Source organism: Panulirus ornatus, chromosome 64 (genome assembly GCF_036320965.1).
Source record: "Panulirus ornatus isolate Po-2019 chromosome 64, ASM3632096v1, whole genome shotgun sequence".
Lineage (NCBI taxonomy): Eukaryota > Metazoa > Arthropoda > Malacostraca > Decapoda > Palinuridae > Panulirus > Panulirus ornatus.
The window spans coordinates 10,678,336-10,697,525 of record NC_092287.1 but is presented as its reverse complement, the minus strand read 5'-3'; the positions used below and the strand labels follow the sequence as shown (position 1 = coordinate 10,697,525).

The window sequence follows — 19,190 nt, the reverse complement described above, 5'->3', positions numbered from 1 at the left end:
AAGAAAGTAAAGAGTAAATGTGAATAAGAGCAAGGTTATTAGGTACAGTAGGGTTGAGGGTCACGTCAATTGGGAGGTAAGTTTGAATGGAGAAAAACTGGAGGAAGTAAAGTGCTTTAGATATCTGGGAGTGAATCTGGCAGCGGATGGAACCATGGAAGCGGAAGTGAATCATAGGGTGGGGGAGGGGGCGAAAATCCTGGGAGCCTTGAAGAATGTGTGCAAGTCAAGAACATTATCTCGGAAAGCAAAAATGGGTATGTTTGAAGGAATAGTGGTTCCAGCAATGTTGTATGGTTGCGAGGCGTGGGCTATGGATAGAGTTGTGCGCAGGAGGGTGGATGTGCTGGAAATGAGATGTTTGAGGACAGTGTGTGGTGTGAGGTGGTTTGATCGAGTAAGTAATGTAAGGGTAAGAGAGATGTGTGGAAATAAAAAGAGCATGGTTGAGAGAGCAGAAGAGGGTGTTTTGAAATGGTTTGGGCACATAGAGAGAATGAGTGAGGAAAGATTGATCGAGAGGATATATGTGTCGGAGGTGGAGGGAACGAGGAGAAGTGGGAGACCAAATTGGAGGTGGAAAGATGGAGTGAAAAAGATTTTGTGTGATCGGGGCCTGAACATGCAGGAGGGTGAAAGGAGGGCAAGGAATAGAGTGAATTGGATCGATGTGGTATACCGGGGTTGACGTGCTGTCAGTGGATTGAATCAGGGCATGTGAAGCTTCTTGGGTAAACCATGGAAAGTTGTGTGGGGCCTGGATGTTGAAAGGGAGCTGTGGTTTCAGGGCATTATTGCATGACAGCTAGAGGCTGAGTGTGAACGAATGGGGCCTTTGTTGTCTTTTCCTAGTGCTACCTCGCACACATGAGGGGGGAGGGGGATGGTATTCCATGTGTGGCGAGGTGGCGATGGGAATGAATAAAGGCAGACAGTGTGAATTGTGTGCATGGGTATATATGTATGTGTCTTGTGTGTGTATATATATGTGTACATTGGGATGTATAGGTATGTATATTTGCGTGTGTGGACGTGTATGTGTATACATTGTGTATGGGGGTGGGTTGGGCCATTTCTTTCGTCTGTTTCCTTGCGCTACCTCGCAAATGCGGGAGACAGCGACAAAGCAAAATAAATAAATATAAATATATTATTATTATTATTATTATTATTATTATTATTATTATTATTATTTTTCCATTATGATTATTATCATTCTATTATTTTTATTATATACTTTGTCACTGTCTCCTGCATTAGTGAGGTAGTGCAAGGAAACAGATGAAAGAATGGCCCAACCCACCCACATATACATTTATATACATAAACGCCCACACATGCACATATACATACCTATACATTTCAATGTATACATACATATACATGCACAGACATATACATATATACACACATACATATTCATACATGCTGCCTTCATCCACTCCTGCCACCACCCCACCACAAATGAAATGATACCCCCTCCCCCCGCGTGCACACGAGGTAGCGCTAGGAAAAGACAACAAAGGCCTCATTTGTTCACACTCAATCTCTAGCTGTCATGTGTAATGCACTGAAACCACAGCTCCCTTTCCACATCTAGGCCCCACAAAACTTTCCATAGTTTACCCCAGATGCTTCACATGCCCTGGTTCAGTCCATTGACAGCACATCGACCCTGGTATACCACGTCATTCCAATTCACTCTATTCCTTACGTGTCTTTAACCTTCCTGTATGTTCAGGCCCCAATTGCTCAAGATCTTTTTCACTCCATCCTTTCACCTCAACATGGTCTACCACTTCTCCTCGTTCCCCCCACCTCTGACACATATATCCTTTTTGTCAATCTTTCCTCACTCATTCTTTCCATTATTATTATCATCATTATTATTGCTTCAGTCATGGACAGAAGTCTTCACTGTGGCCTGCCTTTAAATAAACATGGCAAGATCCTATGAAAAAGAGAAGTGAAAGAAAACAAGAATAACAATCTAAGTTACTGGAGAGAAGGAAAACTGCTTTTGAAAAGGAGCTGATTGTGCCTGTTAGGAAAGACATGAGATAGCAAAGAGCTCTAAAGTACAGCATTTTAGAGAAAAAGTGAACCACAATGACCCACTGTTGAGTTACTAACAGTCATATAGTCATCATGTGATAAAGCAGCTTGCTGAGTGGAAGTGAGTCTTAGGCCTTCAGTGCAAAAGAAAAGAGGAAAGAGAGTGGATATGTTGATAAATGAAACCCCTGACAACATTAAGTGATGTGTGGCAGGATGAAATTGTAAGGAATAATAGCATAAGAGAGAGGGCTGTCCAAAGTGACCTGAAATGGTTCAGATATATGAGGAGGATGAATGAAGAAAGATTAATTAAAAGGATATGTGTGTCATAAATGGAAGGGTGTTTGGGGGGAATTTAAGGTTGAGAAACTGTGTTGGAAGGATGGAGTGAGGAGGCTCTGGGATGTTGGGACCTGAGCATTTATGATACATGAGGTATACAATAGAAAGAATGAATTGGATTTTTGTAGTATATGGCAAGTGACATGCTGTCTAAGGGCTGAACCAGACATATGATATTGTCATCATCAACTATAAGAGTATGCAGGGCTTGTCTCTGGACGGTAGGCTCCAGTTTTGGCATGTTATGCATGGCAGTTAGAGAGAGTGGATATATTAAAATGAGACCACAATTCAGTTGTTCTTGTTGCTGCCTTGCTGAGGTGAATAAAAGACAATCATGTAAATGAAAAAAAAAATGATTTTCAATGCTAGCAGGGTTTCTTGTTTTATCTCTCACTTGTCTGATGCCCCTAATGCATAGAGAAGCAACTCCCCTGGGCAGCCAAAGCAAAACCTGGGATAAATCTGGATGAGAGGCCATGTTCCATTGAAGCTGTATCCTGAAATTACCATGTACATTATGAATTTCCTTAGTGCCTATCAGTTTTCAGGAATTATCAGTTTAGAATTATCCTAAAGACAACATTGTAGATGTAGAAAACACAAATGGATGTTTCCCTCTGAAAGAACAGAATGAAATATGATAGTTTGTGTACTGTTCAAGAAATACATGCTTAAAAAGAAAATTATCTATATAGAAGCACTTGTACTGTATAGCAGTGAATGCTTCAGTGGTCACTTGCACATCACACTAAGGTAGCTCATCCCAGGGGTAAGGTTGCATTGAAATCCAGTGATGATGTAGATCAGCAATTCCTGTTGGATTCCATTTGCCTTGATTGGGCAGAACTGCTTAATATATATGCTCTTCATACTTCTTTTTAGTTTAAAAATGAGTCCCTAAATTAACTACTATGGTACTGTTTTTTGTTTTCAAGAGGATATTTTTTTTCCTGCTTCTTTACTCAAGGCATTTTTTTTTTTGGCAGTTCTTTTGGCAACTGCTACAACAACATTGTTGTTTAGACAGATCTGTTTTTATTATTTGATTGTATGTAGACAACATGTATCTTTTGGGAGTTATGATCAGCTTCATTATTTCACTTCCATGAGCTTATAAAACAACAATAAAGCAAGTGAATTCAGTATCAGATGTTTGGATAGGTTGCTGGTGTGGGAGTTTCTCAAAAGTAGAAATCAAATTTTTAGGCTTCTGATTTGTCAAGATAAATATCGAAAGATTTTTTCAGATTTCAGATTTTTTGGATATTTTGCCACTATATCACCTGATGTTCTGTGCTCTGAATGATATAAATGAATTCTTTTATGGAGCAATATTTTTTCTGGAATTTTCATACTTTTTGTGATTGTTTGTAGCTAGATACTGTTTTATGGCATGATACCTATTGAGAACTATTGTATTAGCACTATTTTATATATCAGAGTTGTAAAAGGGGGATTAAGGAATCAAAATCTTGAAGATAAGAATGCCATTATAGCTTTTTTCTTTTTTTTTTTATAAAATTCCTTTTTTCTATTCAACATTGTGTTAAAAGACAAAGATTTGGTGACATTAAATGCACTTCTAAATATTCTTTCTCTGTCTGACCTTTACAGTCACTTTGATATATATTAAAAGATATGTTGATATGTAGCTGAAATGATATAATATAATATAATCATTATGAATGGGATTAAGAATGAAAATGTGTACTAACCATTTCACAAAAATTTACAGCTGTGAGCCAGGTCAACAGCTGGTGGGCCTTAGCTGTCAAGATGTGGATGAGTGTGTATTTCAGCCATGTCTGCATGGGGGCACCTGTCACAACCTGCAACCTGGCTACCACTGTGCTTGTGTTCCATCTCACACAGGAGATAACTGTGAGTGGGCTAAGCTTCCCACTGACACACAACCCCTCTCAGCACCCATGGCCATAGCAGCAATTACACTATCTCTCCTCATCATTGGTAGGTCTTGGCACTGTTATGGATAATATTTCTGCCAATATCCTTTTTTTGTCATCCTTTGTTGTAATTTTTTCCTTTTCTGGTGTGTTTAAATGATAATTGAAGTGTAATTACTTAACCAATATGTTACTTACAGTGTTCTCTTACCTGCAGCTCAAGAGTTCATTTTTCATGTGTTCTCTGTGTATGATTATAATGAGTTGATAATTGATTAAGAAAATATTGTAGCTTTCACAGTTTTACAGGTTTAGGGCTGTAGCAACCAAACCTACTTACCTTTTACACAACCATACCATTCTTAAAACTTCCAGCCTATGCCTCTTTCATGAACTTCTCAGATCCTTATTATTCCATCTACCTGCTTAATTCCAACTATACTGTGTTTATCATTCATCTCTACTGCTTTTATCTTATACTTGTCTTGACCCATTAACCTTAGTTTCACACCTCTACATCAGTGATAGGACAGGTACTCCCTCATGAAAGTTTCTTGCATATTCTTTACTTGAATGTTTCTTGTTCACCAAATCTTGCAATGTACCTTTAATTTTACTGTCTTGAATGAGCTACTTCCATATTCATCTTTCCTCCTGCACATTAAACTTTACTCCCAAATATCTGAATGCATCCACATCTTCCATTGTTTCCATAATTTTGAATATTTAGACAAGCAGGTGGAAATGGTTCATGTTCCAGAGCAACCAGTATCACCTGTTTATCCCTGTTAAATGATTAGTGACATATAGTGTATGATTTATATAACATTAATTATATGTTAAACGAAGGTAACATCAGTGAAAACCACAGAACACAATCAGTTTGAATGAGGGTAGAATACAGCAAGCACAAAAATGGCTAAAAGTATTCTCAAAAGTTTCACTACCATACATTTGTTAGCATATATTCTTTTACAGTACTGTATTTCATAACAGGAAATGGATAGATTTGGCTTGACTTTACATGAAGACAGTGCATGATTGAATATATACTGTTTTTATAGTCCTAAACACTGTAAATGTTTTAGATGGAATGGCTGGAGTTTCATGTTATAGCAATATTCATTTGAGGGAAAAAAGACAAGACATTTGAAGTGTGGGATATAATTTTCTGGTTTGTTGCTTTAGCTGTATTTAAAGATGAAGTGTTTGCTTTTTGGGATTCTATGTATGATTTTATTTTTTCATACATATTCGCCATTTTCTGCGTTAGTGAGGTAGCGTTAAAGACAGAGAACTGAGCCTTGGATGAAATATCCTCACTTGGCCCCTTTCTGTTCCTTGATTTGGAACATAAAAAATGGGAGGGGAGGCTTTCCAGTCCCATGCTCCCTTCCCTTTTAATCACCTTCTATGACACACAGGGAATACATGGAAAGTATTCTTTTTTGCCATGTTAGCTGACATGGCATACTATTCGCCATTTCCTGCATTAGCGAGGTAGCGTTAAGAATGGAGGACAGAGCCTTTGAGGGTATATCCTCACTTGGCCCCCTTCTCTGTTCCTCTTTTGGAAAATTAAGAAATGAGAGGGGAGGATTTCTAGCCAACTGCTCCCTCCCCTTTTAGTAGCCTTCTACAACACGCAGGGGATACGTGGGAAGTATTTTTTCTCCCCTATCTCAGATATATATTCTTTCTTTTTTCTTACATAATATTTGCCATTTCCTGCTTTAGCGAGGTAGCAGTTAAGAACAGAGGAGTGGGCCTTTGAGGGAATATCCTCACCTGGCCCCCTTCTCTGGCCCTTCTTTTGGAAAACTAGAAAAAAGGAACAAGAGGGGAGGATTTCCAGCTCCCCGCTCCCTCCCCTTTTAGTCGTCTTCTTCGACACGCAGGAAATACGTGGGAAATATCCTTTCTTCGTTATTCCAAGGGATAATATTTTTTTTTTTTCAAACTATTTGCCATTTCCTGCGTTAGCAAGGTAGCGTTAAGAACAGAGGACTGGGCCTTTAGAGGAATATCCTCACCTAGCCCCCTTCTCTGTTCCTTCTTTTGGAAAATAAAAAAAAAACGAGAGGGGAGGATTTCCAGCCCCACGGCTCCCTCCCCTTTTAGTCGCCTTCTACGACACGCAGGGAATACGTGGGAAGTATTCTTTCTCCCCTGTCTCTAGGGATAATATATGTATATATATTTTTTTCATACTTTGAGGGAACATCCTCACTTGGCCCTCTTCTCTGTTGCTTCTTTTGGAAAATTAAAATCGAGAGGGGAGGATTTCCAGGCCCCCGCTCCTTCCCTTTTAGTTGCCTTCTACGACACGCAGGGAATACATGGGTAGTATTCTTTCTCCCCTATACCCAGGGATTATATATATATATATATATATATATATATATATATATATATATATATATATATATATATATATATATATATTTTTTTTTTGTCGCTGTCTCCCGCGTTTGCGAGGTAGCGCAAGGAAACAGACGAAAGAAATGGCCAAACCCCCCCCCCATACACATGTATATACATACGTCCACACACGCAAATATACATACCTACACAGCTTTCCATGGTTTACCCCAGACGCTTCACATGCCTTGATTCAATCCAATGACAGCACGTCAACCCCGGTATACCACATCGATGCAATTCACTCTATTCCTTGCCCTCCTTTCACCCTCCTGCATGTTCAGGCCCCGATCACACAAAATCTTTTTCACTCCATCTTTCCACCTCCAGTTTGGTCTCCCACTTCTCCTCGTTCCCTCCACCTCCGACACATATATCCTCTTGGTCAATCTTTCCTCACTCATTCTCTCCATGTGCCCAAACCACTTTCAAAACACCCTCTTCTGCTCTCTCAACCACGCTCTTTTTATTTCCACACATCTCTCTTACCCTTACGTTACTCACTCGATCAAACCACCTCACACCACACATTGTCCTCAAACATCTCATTTCCAGCACATCCATCCTCCTGCGCACAACTCTATCCATAGCCCACGCCTCGCAACCATACAACATTTGTTGGAACCACTATTCCTTCAAACATACCCATTTTTGCTTTCCGAGATAATGTTCTCGACTTCCACACATTCTTCAAGGCTCCCAGAATTTTCGCCCCCTCCCCCACCCTATGATCAACTTCCGCTTCCATGGTTCCATCCGCTGCCAGATCCACTCCCAGATATCTAAAACACTTTACTTCCTCCAGTTTTTCTCCATTCAAAATTACCTCCCAATTGACTTGACCCTCAACCCTACTGTACCTAATAACCTTGCTCTTATTCACATTTACTCTTAACTTTCTTCTTTCACACACTTTACCAAACTCAGTCACCAGCTTCTGCAGTTTCTCACATGAATCAGCCACCAGCGCTGTATCATCAGCGAACAACAACTGACTCACTTCCCAAGCTCTCTCATCCCCAACAGACTTCATACTTGCCCCTCTTTCCAAAACTCTTGCATTTACCTCCCTAACAACCCCATCCATAAACAAATTAAACAGCCATGGAGACATCACACACCCCTGCCGCCGCAAACCTACATTCACTGAGAACCAATCACTTTCCTCTCTTCCTACACATACACATGCCTTACATCCTCGATAAAAACTTTTCACTGCTTCTAACAACTTGCCTCCCACACCATATATTCTTAATACCTTCCACAGAGCATCTCTATCAACTCTATCATATGCCTTCTCCAGATCCATAAATGCTACATACAAATCCATTTGCTTTTCTAAGTATTTCTCACATACATTCTTCAAAGCAAACACCTGATCCACACATCCTCTACCACTTCTGAAACCATACTGCTCTTCCCCAATCTGATGCTCTGTATATGCCTTCACCCTCTCAATCAATACCCTCCCATGTAATTTACCAGGAATACTCAAAAAACTTATACCTCTGTAATTTGAGCACTCACTCTTATCCCCTTTGCCTTTGTACAATGGCACTATGCACGCATTCCGCCAATCCTCAGGCACCTCACCATGAGTCATACATACATTAAATAACCTTACCAACCAGTCAATAATACAGTCACCCCCTTTTTTAATATATTCCACTGCAATACCATCTGAACCTGCTGCCTTGCCGGCTTTCATCTTCCGCAAAGCTTATACTACCTCTTCTCTGTTTACCAAATCATTTTCCCAAACCCTCTCACTTTGCACACCACCTCGACCAAAACACCCTATATCTGCCACTCTATCATCAAACACATTCAACAAACCTTCAAAATACTCACTCCATCTCCTCACATCACCACTACTTGTTATCACCTCCCCATTAGCGCCCTTCACTGAAGTTCCCATTTGCTCCCTTGTCTTACGCACTTTATTTACCTCCTTCCAGAACATCTTTTTATTCTCCCTAAAATTTAATGATACTCTCTCACCCCAACTCTCATTTGCCCTCTTTTTCACCTCTTGCACCTTTCGCTTGACCTTCTGTCTCTTTCTTTTATACATCTCCCACTCAATTGCATTTTTTCCCTGCAAAAATCGTCCAAATGCCTCTCTCTTCTCTTTCACTAATAATCTTACTTCTTCATCCCACCACTCACTACCCTTTCTAATCAACCCACCTCCCACTCTTCTCATGCCACAAGCATCTTTTGCGCAATCCATCACTGATTCCCTAAATACATCCCATATACATATATATACTTACCTCCCAATAGACTTGACCCTCAACCCTACTGTACCTAATAACCTTGCTCTTATTCACATTTACTATCAACTTTCTTCTTTCACACACTTTACCAAACTCAGTCACCAGCTTCTGCAGTTTCTCACACGAATCAGCCACCAGCGCTGTATCATCAGCGAACAACAACTGACTCACATCCCAAGCTCTCTCATCCACAACAGACTGCATACTTGCCCCTCTTTGCAAAACTCATGCATTCACCTCCCTGACATCCCCATCCTTAAACAAATTAGACAACAATGGAGACATCACACACCCCTGCCACAAACCTATATTCACTGAGAATCAATCACTTTTCTCTCTTCCTTCACATGCCCTGGTTCAATCCATTGACAGCACGTCGACCTCGGTATACCACATCGTTCCAATTCACTCTATTCCTTGCACGCCTTTCACCCTCCTGCATGTTCAGGCCCCCATCACTCAAAATCTTTTTCACTCCATCTTTCCACCTCCAATTTTGTCTCCTACTTCTCCTCGTTCCCTCCACCTCTGACACATATATCCTCTTGGTCAATCTTTCCTCTCATTCTCTCCATGTGACCAAACCATTTTAAAACACCTTCTTCTGCTCTCTCAACCACACATTTTATTACCACACATCTCTCTTACCCCATTATTACTTACTCGATCAAACCACCCCATACCACATATTGTCCTCAAACATCTCATTTTCAGCACATCCACCCTCCTCTGCACAACTCTATCTATAGCGTATGCCTCGCAACCATATAACATTGTTGGAACCACTATTCCTTCAAACATACCCATTTTTGCTTTCCGAGATAATGTTCTCGACTTCCACACATTCTTCAACGCTCCCAAAACTTTTGCCCCCTCCTCCACCCTATGATTCACTTCCGCTTCCATGGTTCCATCCGCTGCTAAATCCATTCGCAGATATCTAAAACACATCACTTCCTCCAGTTATTCTCCATTCAATCTTAACTCCCAATTGATTTGTCCCTCAACCCTACTGTACCTAATAACCTTGCTCTTATTTACATTTGCTCGCAGCTTTCTTCTTTCTAACACTTTACCAAACTCAGTCACCAGCTTCTGCAGTTTCTCACCCGAATCAGCCACCAGCGATGTATCATCAGCGAACAACAACTGACTCACTTCCCAAGCTCTCTCATCCACAACAGACTGCATACTTGCCCCTCTTTCCAAAACTCTTGCATTCACCTCCCTAACAACCTCATCCATAAACAAATTAAACAACCATGAAGACATCACACACCCCTGCCGCAAACCAACATTCACTGAGAACCAGTCACTTTCCTCTCTCCCTACACGTACACATGCCTTACATCCACGATAAAAACTATTCACTGCTTCACACAACTTACCTCCCACACCATATATTGTAATACCATCCACAGAGCATCTCTGTCAACTCTATCATATGCCTTCTCCACATCCATAAATGCTACATTCAAATCCATTTGCTTTTCAAAATATTTCTCACATACATTTTTGAAAACAAACACCTGATCCACACATCCTCTACCACTTCTGAAACCACACTGCTCTTCCCCAATCTGATGCTCTGTACATGCCTTCACCCTCTCAATTAATACCTTCCCATATATTTTCCCAGGAATACTCAACAAACTTATACCTCTGTAATTTGAGCACTCACTCTTATCCCCTTTGCCTTTGCACAATGGCACTATGCAAGCATTCCGCCAGTCTTCAGGCACCTCACCATGAGTCATACATACATTAGATATCTTTACCTACCAGTCAACAATACAGTCACTCCCTTTTTTAATATATACCACTACAATACCATCCAAACCCACTGCCTTGCCGGCTTTCATCTTCTGCAAAGCTTTAACTACCTCTTCTCTGTTTACCAAATCATTCTCCTTAACCGTCTCACTTTTAACACCACCTCGACTAAAACACCCTATATCTTCTGCTCTATTATCAAACATATTCAACAAACCTTCAAAATACTCACTCCATCTCCTTCTCACATCACCACTACTAGTTATCACCTCCCCATTAGCCCCCTTCACTGAAGTTCCCATTTGTTCCCTTGTCTTACGCACTTTATTTACCTCCTTCCAAAACATCTTTTTATTCTCCCTAAAATTTAATGATACTCTCTTACCCCAACTCTCATTTGCCCTCTTTTTCGCCTCTTACACCTTTCTCTTGACCTCCTGCCTCTTTCTTTTATATGTCTCCCAGTCATTTGCATTATTTCCCTGCAAAAATCATCCAAATGCCTCTCTCTTCTCTTTCACTAATAATCTTACTTCTTCATCCCACCACTCACTACCCTTTCTAATCTGCCCACCTCCCAGACTTCTCATGCCACAAGCATCTTTTGTGCAAGCCATCACTGCTTCCCTAAATACATCCCATTCCTCCCCCACTCCCCTTAAGTCCTTTGTTCTCACCTTTTTGCACTCTGTACTCAGTCTCTCCTGGTACTTCCTCATAAAAGTCTCCTTCCCAAGCTCACCACTCTCTTCACCCCAACATTCTCTCTTCTTTTCTGAAAACCTCTACAAATATTCACGTTCGCCTCCACAAGATAATGGTCAGACATCCCTCTGGTTGCACCTCTCAGCACATTAACATCCAAGAGTCTCTCTCGTGTGCCTATCAATTAACACGTAATCCAATAACGCTCTCTGGCCATCTCTCCTACTTACATACATATACTTATGTATATCACTTTTTAAACCAACTGTTCCCAATCACCATTCCTTTATCAGCACATAATCTACAAGCTCTTCACCATTTCCATTTACAACACTGAACACCCCATGTACACCAGTTATTCCCTCACCTGCCACATTACACACCTTTGCATTCAAATCACCCATCACTATAACCCGGTCTCATGCATCAAAACTACTAACACACTCACTCAGCTGCTACCAAAACACTTGTCTCTCCTGATCTTTCTTCTCATGCCCAGGTGCATATGCACCAATAATCACCCATCTCTCTCCATCTACTTTCAGTTTTACCCATATCAATGTAGAGTTTACTTTCTTACACTCTGTCACATACTCCCACCACTCGTGTTTCAGGAGTAGTGCTACTCCTCCCCTTGCTCTTGTCCTCTCACTAACCCCTGACTTTACTCCCAAGACATTCCCAAACCACTCTTCCCCTCTACCCTTGAGCTTCGTTTCCCTCAGAGCCAAAACATCCAAAATATATCTTTCTTTTCATTCTTTTTATTATATTTTATCGCTGTCTCCCATGTTAGCGTGGTAGCGTAAGGAAACAGACAAAAGAATGGCCCAACCCACCCACATACACATGTATATACATACACGTCCACACATATACATGTACATATACATATCAACGTATACATATATATACATACATAGACATATACATATATACACGTGAACATAATTCATACTTGCTGCCTTTATTCATTCCCATTGCCACGACACATGAAATGACAACCCCCTCCTCCCGCATGCGCACGAGGTAGCGCTAGTAAAAGACAATAAAGGCGACATTTCGTTCACACTCTGCCTCTAGCCTTCATGTATAATGCACCGAAACGACAGCTCCCTTTCCAGATTCAGGCCCCACAAAACTTTCCATGGTTTACCCCAGACGCTTCACATGCCCTGGTTCAATCCATTGACAAGACGTCGACCCCAGTATACCACATCGTTCCAATTCACTCTAATCTTTGCACGCCTTTCACCCTACTGCATGTTTAGGCCCCAATCGTGCAAAATCTTTTCCACTCCATCCTTCCACCTCCAATTTGGTCTCCCACTTCTTGTTCATTCCACCTCTGACACATATATCCTCTTTGTCAATCTCTCTTCTCTCATTCTCTCCATGTGACCAAACCATTTCAAAACACCCTCTTCTGCTCATATCCTCTATGTCAATCTTTCCTCACTCATTCTCTCCATGTGACCAAACCATTTCAAAACACCTTCTTCTGCTCTCTCAACCACACTCTTTTTATTACTATGCATCTCTCTTACCCTTTCATTATTTACTCGATCAAACCACCTCCACCACATATTGTCCTCAAACATATCATTTCCAACACATCCACCCTCCTCTGCACAACTGTATCTATATCCCATGCCATGCAACCATCTAACATTGTTGAAACTGCTATTCCTTCAAACATACCCATTTTTGCTTTCCGAGATAATGTTCTCGCCTTCCACACATTTTTCAACACTCCCAGAACTTTCGCCCCCTCCCTCACCCTGTGACTCACTTCCACTCCCATGGTTCCATCCGCTGCCAAATCCATTCCTAGATATCTAAAACACTCCAGTTTTTCTCCATTCAAACTTACCTCCCAACTGACTTGTCCCTCAACCCTACTGTACCTAATAACCTTGCTCTTATTCACATTTACTCTCAGATTTCTTCTTTCACACACTTTACCAGCCTCAGTCACCAGCTTCTGCAGTTTCTCACCCGAATCAGCCACCAGTGCTGTATCATCAGCGAACAACAACTGACTCACTTCCCAAGCCCTCTCATCCACAACAGACTGCATTCTTGCCCCTCTCTCTAAAACTCTTGCATTCATCTCCCTAACAACCCCATCCATAAACAATTATAAAGGTGACCCCATTTGTCATATTGATGGTGAGGAAGGTGACCCAATCGTCATACTGATAGTAAGCAAAGTGATCCAGTAGTCATATTAGTGGTGAGCAAGGTGACCCACTGGTCACACTGATGGTGAACAAGGTGACCTACTCGTCATACTGTAGCCTGAGCCAGGTACCCATTTTATTGACCAACCCCATAGGGGTGGATGAACAGTTTGGTTGACTGTGGACCAACTGCCCTAATCAGGATTGAAACCTGTGCACTCAACCCTGAACAGCCTATGAATCCATCACAGTCAGGAACGCTAACTGGTACACCTCCCTTTCCATCTTTTTTCCTTGTGTTGAAGGCTCTAGTCATGAACAAAAGTCCACATCAATGCCAGACCTTAATTGAGATATAGAGAGGCTTATGAAAGAGAAAAAGAAGAGACAAGGAAAAACATTCAAACATTTTGGAGGAAGTGAAAAACCTGCCTTTTTATGATGTGCCAGGTCATAGTTATTTGGAAAGACATGAGAAGGTAGAGAGTTCCAAAGCTTCGAGGTGTAGGGAAAGAAGCTGTTATCAAAACAGCCCACCTTTGAGTTGCTGCTAGCCACACAGTAATCATGTGGCACATTAGCTCACCAAGCACTGCATGGTCTAGCTAGTGGTGGGGGCACACAAGCAACCAGCTCTTAGGAGCAAAGCTAAAGTAATATAAAGTAATACCTGTAGAAGAGGGAACCAATATTGTGGTGTAGGGCAAGAGGGTCAAGATTAGAAGTTAGTCTGAGACAGTTTATAAGTCGCACCACTTTCAATTCAACTCTGTCAAGTAAGGATGCAGAGCTAGAACCACCCCAGATGTGAGAGCAGTACTTATCGCTCCTTTGTATAAATATAGCCACTATTCAGAATTAAAGAAGTTTTGACATCTAAAGAAGACCCCCAGTTTCTTAGAGGCAGACATGACGTAGCAATTTCCGTAATGTGGGGTTTCCAAGAAAGTGTGTGTTATGGTAATACCAAGTATGTTCATTAAGTCAAGAGGTGGAATTACGGAACTGTCAAAGGAGAGGCAAGAGTTGTGGCGAGTTATCAGTAGCGAGATAGGTAGAAACTGGGTCTTGGAGGGGTTAAACTTAACTAGAGTATGTCTACCCTACTGAGATATCCTGTCCATGTCTGAGTTTTTTGAGGGAGCTCTGTCTGTACGGGATGCAGATCAAGTGAGAAAAGGAGGAAGGAAAATCATTGAAAAAACGAGAAAAAAATGTAGGGGACAGGACAGAACCTTGAGAGACACCACTGTTGTTGGAGAAAAGGGGGAAGGCTGATCCATCAAAAACTACAGAGATAGATCAGCCGGAGAAGAAGCTAGATATGAAGTAGCAAAGTGAGGGAGGGAAGCCAAAAGATGTGAGCTTAGAGATGAGACCCCAATGCCACACCCTGTCAAAAGCTTTTGATATGTCAAGAGCAACTACACATGACTCCCCAGAATCTTTCAGGAATGATGACCTAGCATTAGTAACACAGAAAAGAATATCACCAGTGGATCTCACCATAAGGATCAGAAGACTATGAGTTTTGAGTGTCTTAATAATATAGACGGCTGGGAAGGGATTCAAGAACTTTGGAAATGGTAGCTGTCAGAGCAATAGGATGATAGTTAGAGGGGTCAGAACGGTCACCCTTTTTAGGGATGGGATATATCAATGCATGCTTTGAAGGAAAGTTTTGGTTTTTAAACAGAATCAGAACAGATGAGCAAGCACAAGAGCAAATTCAGAGGCACACTCTTTCAGCACATAAGGATGGAGGCCATCAGGACCACAAGCCTTGCTTGTGTCCAGAGAGAGAAGTGCTTTTCAGACACTCCAAAGAGATTACAGAGAGAGGCATAGGATTAGTAACAGGAGCATCAGGGGTTGAAGAAATGCTAGAGTCATCCAAGATGGTGTTAGAGAAGAAACAGTAGTCAAGGAGAGTTGTTTTGTCCACGAAGACACTGCAGTAAAACCATCTGAATGGAAAAGTGAAGGAAAGGTAGAGCGATAGTTGTTGTGATGCCCTTAGCTAAAGACCAGAAAAACCTATCAGTGTATGACGAGGAGAGGTTTTCGCATTTCCTTTGAACAAAGGAACACTTTGCCTCACAAATAATACGTTTGCAATGATTACAGGCAGTGATAAAAGCTGAATGGGAGGCAGACAAAGGAGAGTTTGTTCAAACCCAGTATGCCTGATTCCATTCCTGAATGGCCTTAGAACAGAAATGGTTGAACCATGGATTGGACAAAGAGGTTGTCTTGGAGGTAGATGGAATAAATGTTTCCATTCCTGCAAGAGTAAACTCTTCTATGCATTTGAAGTTCACAGAAGCATCACCACATAAGAGACAGTAATTTACCCAAGGAAAGTTGGAAATTTTTTTTCATACATATTCGCCATTTCCCGCTTTAGTGAGGTAGCGTAAAGAGCAGAGGACTGAGCCTTAGATAGAATATCCTCACTTGGCCATCTTCTCTATTTCTTTTTTTGAAAAAGTAAAAAATGGGAGGGGAGGATTTCCAGCCCCACACTCCCTCCCCTTTTAGTCACCTTCTTCAACATGCAGGGAGTACATGGGAAGTATTCTTTCTCCCCTATCCCCAGGGGCAAGAAAAGAAGTTGTGTAAGTTATTCCGGTCAGCTTTGTTAAGGTGCCGTTACAATAGATACATTTATGAGAGAGAAATCTGATAAGCCAGTTGGGGATGAGATTATGTACTTACAACAGGATGAACTGAGGTGAAAAATGGATCGAGAGTGGTCATAGTGGTCAGTAACATGGGTAGGGTTGGAGATAATTTGCTCTTAATCATTGAGAATGGAGAACTGAGAGCTTCAGTCCCTCCATCTTTATGAGAGGAATTCATCCATTCCCTATGGTGAACATTAAAATCCTAGAGGTAGAGGATCTCAGCTTGTGGGTGATAGGATGTCACAGTCTCATGGCAAGAGTTTAGGAAGTTGAAGAAAGATTTACCACTGCTGAATAATAACAAGCACCCTAGGACCTCTCAAATCCATCATTTGCTACTTCCCTATCCACTATTAAATGTTTGAATTAAATAACTTAAACCTATTCTTTTAAATTTCATTAGTCTGCTTTGATGTATTCTTGGCCAAGATTAAGTTCCTAGTTGAATTTATTATTCTTTAGTTGATTGCCTTTTTTCCTGAAACTAACCTTCTCTACTATGACCTAACAATCACAGTATTTCTATTCTTTATACTAAGGGTTAATGTGTTGTTGGTGGTGAATGCACATTGAAACTTTATACTAAACTTCTCACACATTTTTATTTCTATAACTCTAGCCTTTGATTTCATAAATCTTATTACTTGCACCTGAAGTGATGATTTGTTTCTGGAAATTTGAGGAATATTTTCATTTTACCACTTGCATTTACACTTTTTCTTTATTTCTGAAAATTTCTTGTTCCTTTTAACTTTTCCCATCGTATTTCTTGCCTTTTATCCCTAGGACAGAAAGAATTCTACCTCATTTCCTGCATTTTGTAGAAACCAACTAAAGGGGGATGGAGCCCCCTTCTTGTTTCAGTTTCTAAAAGAAGTAACAGAAGAAGGAGCCAAGCAGGAAGTGCTCATTCTCATTGAAGGCTGGGGTTTCTAAATGTGTGTGGGTGTAACCAAAAGAGAAGAGGGGAGAGATAATAGTATGTTTGAGGAAGGAAACCTGAAAGCTCTGGCTCTGAGTGAAACAAAGCTCAAGGGTAAAGGGAAAGAATGGTTTAGAAATGTCTTTGGAGTAAGGTCAGTGGTTGGTGAGGGAACAAGAGCCAAGAAAGGAGTAGCACTACTCGTGAAGCAGAGCTGTTTGAGTGTGTGATAGAGTGTAGGAGGTAAATTCTAGATTGATTTGGGAAAAAATGAAAGTGGATGGTGAGAGATGGGTGATTGCTTATGCACCTGGTCATGAGAAGAAAGATATTGAATGAGAGGCAAGTGTTTTGGGAGCAGGTGAGTGAATGAGTTAGCAGTTTTGATGCAAGAGACTAGGTATTAGTGATGGGTAACTTGAATGCGAAGGTGAATGATGTGGCAGTTGAAGATATAATTTGGGCACATATGGTATTCAGTGTTGTGAATGGAAGTGGTGAACAGCTTGTGGAGTTGTATGCAGAAAAAGGACACGTGATTGGGAATACCTGGTTTAAAAATGAGGGACATACATGAGTATACCTATATGAGTAAGCTGGCATTGTTGGTTTACATACTAATTGATAGGCATGTAAAAGAGAAACTTTTGGATGTATATGTGCTGATAGGGACAGCTGGTCAGATGTCTGCCACTATCTTGTGAAGGCATGGGTAAAGATTTGTAGAATGGAGGATACAATGTCATTGAGAAAAGAGTGGAGAGAGTAGGTAAGCTTGTGTGAAGAAATACCTGGAGAGATTGAGCGTAGAATGGCTAAAGGTGAGCATAAGTGAAGCAGGAGTTGGTGAGGAATCGTAGGTATTTAGGGAAGCAGTGCTGGCATGCACAGGAGATGTGTTTGGCATGCAAAAGGTGTGAGATATGCAGATTAGAAAAGGTAGTGAGTAGTGAGATGAAGAAGTAAAGATGCTATAATAGTGAAAGAGAAAAGAGAGGCATTTGGGTGGTACTGACAAGGAAGGATTGCAAATAATTGAGGGATATAAAAGAGAAATCAGCAGGAGGTCAAGGGGAAGGTGTAAGGGTTGAAAAAGAGGCAAATGAGAATTAGGGTGAGCAAGTATCAAATCAACTGTAGGGACAATAAGGATATTTTTGGAAGGAGGTAGATAATGTGTGAAAATTGGGAACAAATAGGAATATTGGTGAAGAGTGCAAAAGGGGTAGTGATAACAAGTAGTTAGGAATAAATGTGGTGTGAATGTTTTGAAGGACTTGAATGTGTTTGATAATAGAGTGGTGGATGTATGGTTTATGGTTAGGGGTGGTATAAGAAGCGAAAGAGTCATGGAAAGTGGTTTGGTGAAGAGAGAAGAGGTGATGAAATCCTTGCATACAATGAAATGTGGCAAGGCAGCCGGAGTGGATGTTATTGTTGTTAAATTCATTAAGTAAGGGATGACTGCATTGTTGATTGGTTGGCAAGGGTTTTCAGTGTATGTATGGATCATGATGAAGTGCATGAGGATTGGCAGAATGTATGTATGGTGCGATTGTATAAAGGCAAGCAGGATAAAGGTGAGTGGTCAATCTACAGAAGTATAAGTTAGTTGAGTGTACATGGTAAATTGTATGGGAGGGTTTTTATTGAAAGTGTAAAGGCATGTACAGAGCATCAGATTGTGGAGAAAAAGTGTGGTTTCAGAAGTGGTAGACGGATGTGTGGATCAGGTGTTTGCTTTAAAGAATGTGAGTGAGAAATATTTAGAGAAACTGATGGATCTGGAGAAAGCACACAATAGGGTTGATAGACATGCCCTTTGAAAGGCCTTCAGAATATACACTGTGTGAGGAAAGCTGCTAGGACAGTGAGGAGTTTTTACCAAGCTGTAAGTCATGAGTACAAGCAGG

The 19,190-nt window shown here is 40.9% G+C and overlaps 1 protein-coding gene across 1 annotated transcript in view; it reads left to right on the top strand.

Annotated features, from left to right (window-relative positions):
* Positions 1-19,190, top strand: part of LOC139746291 (neural-cadherin-like) — a 169,988-nt gene that overhangs the window by 135,537 nt on the left and 15,261 nt on the right. The window contains 1 exon segment of the mRNA XM_071657380.1: positions 4,139-4,371. Within this exon segment, the coding sequence (XP_071513481.1) occupies positions 4,139-4,371 (233 nt within the window).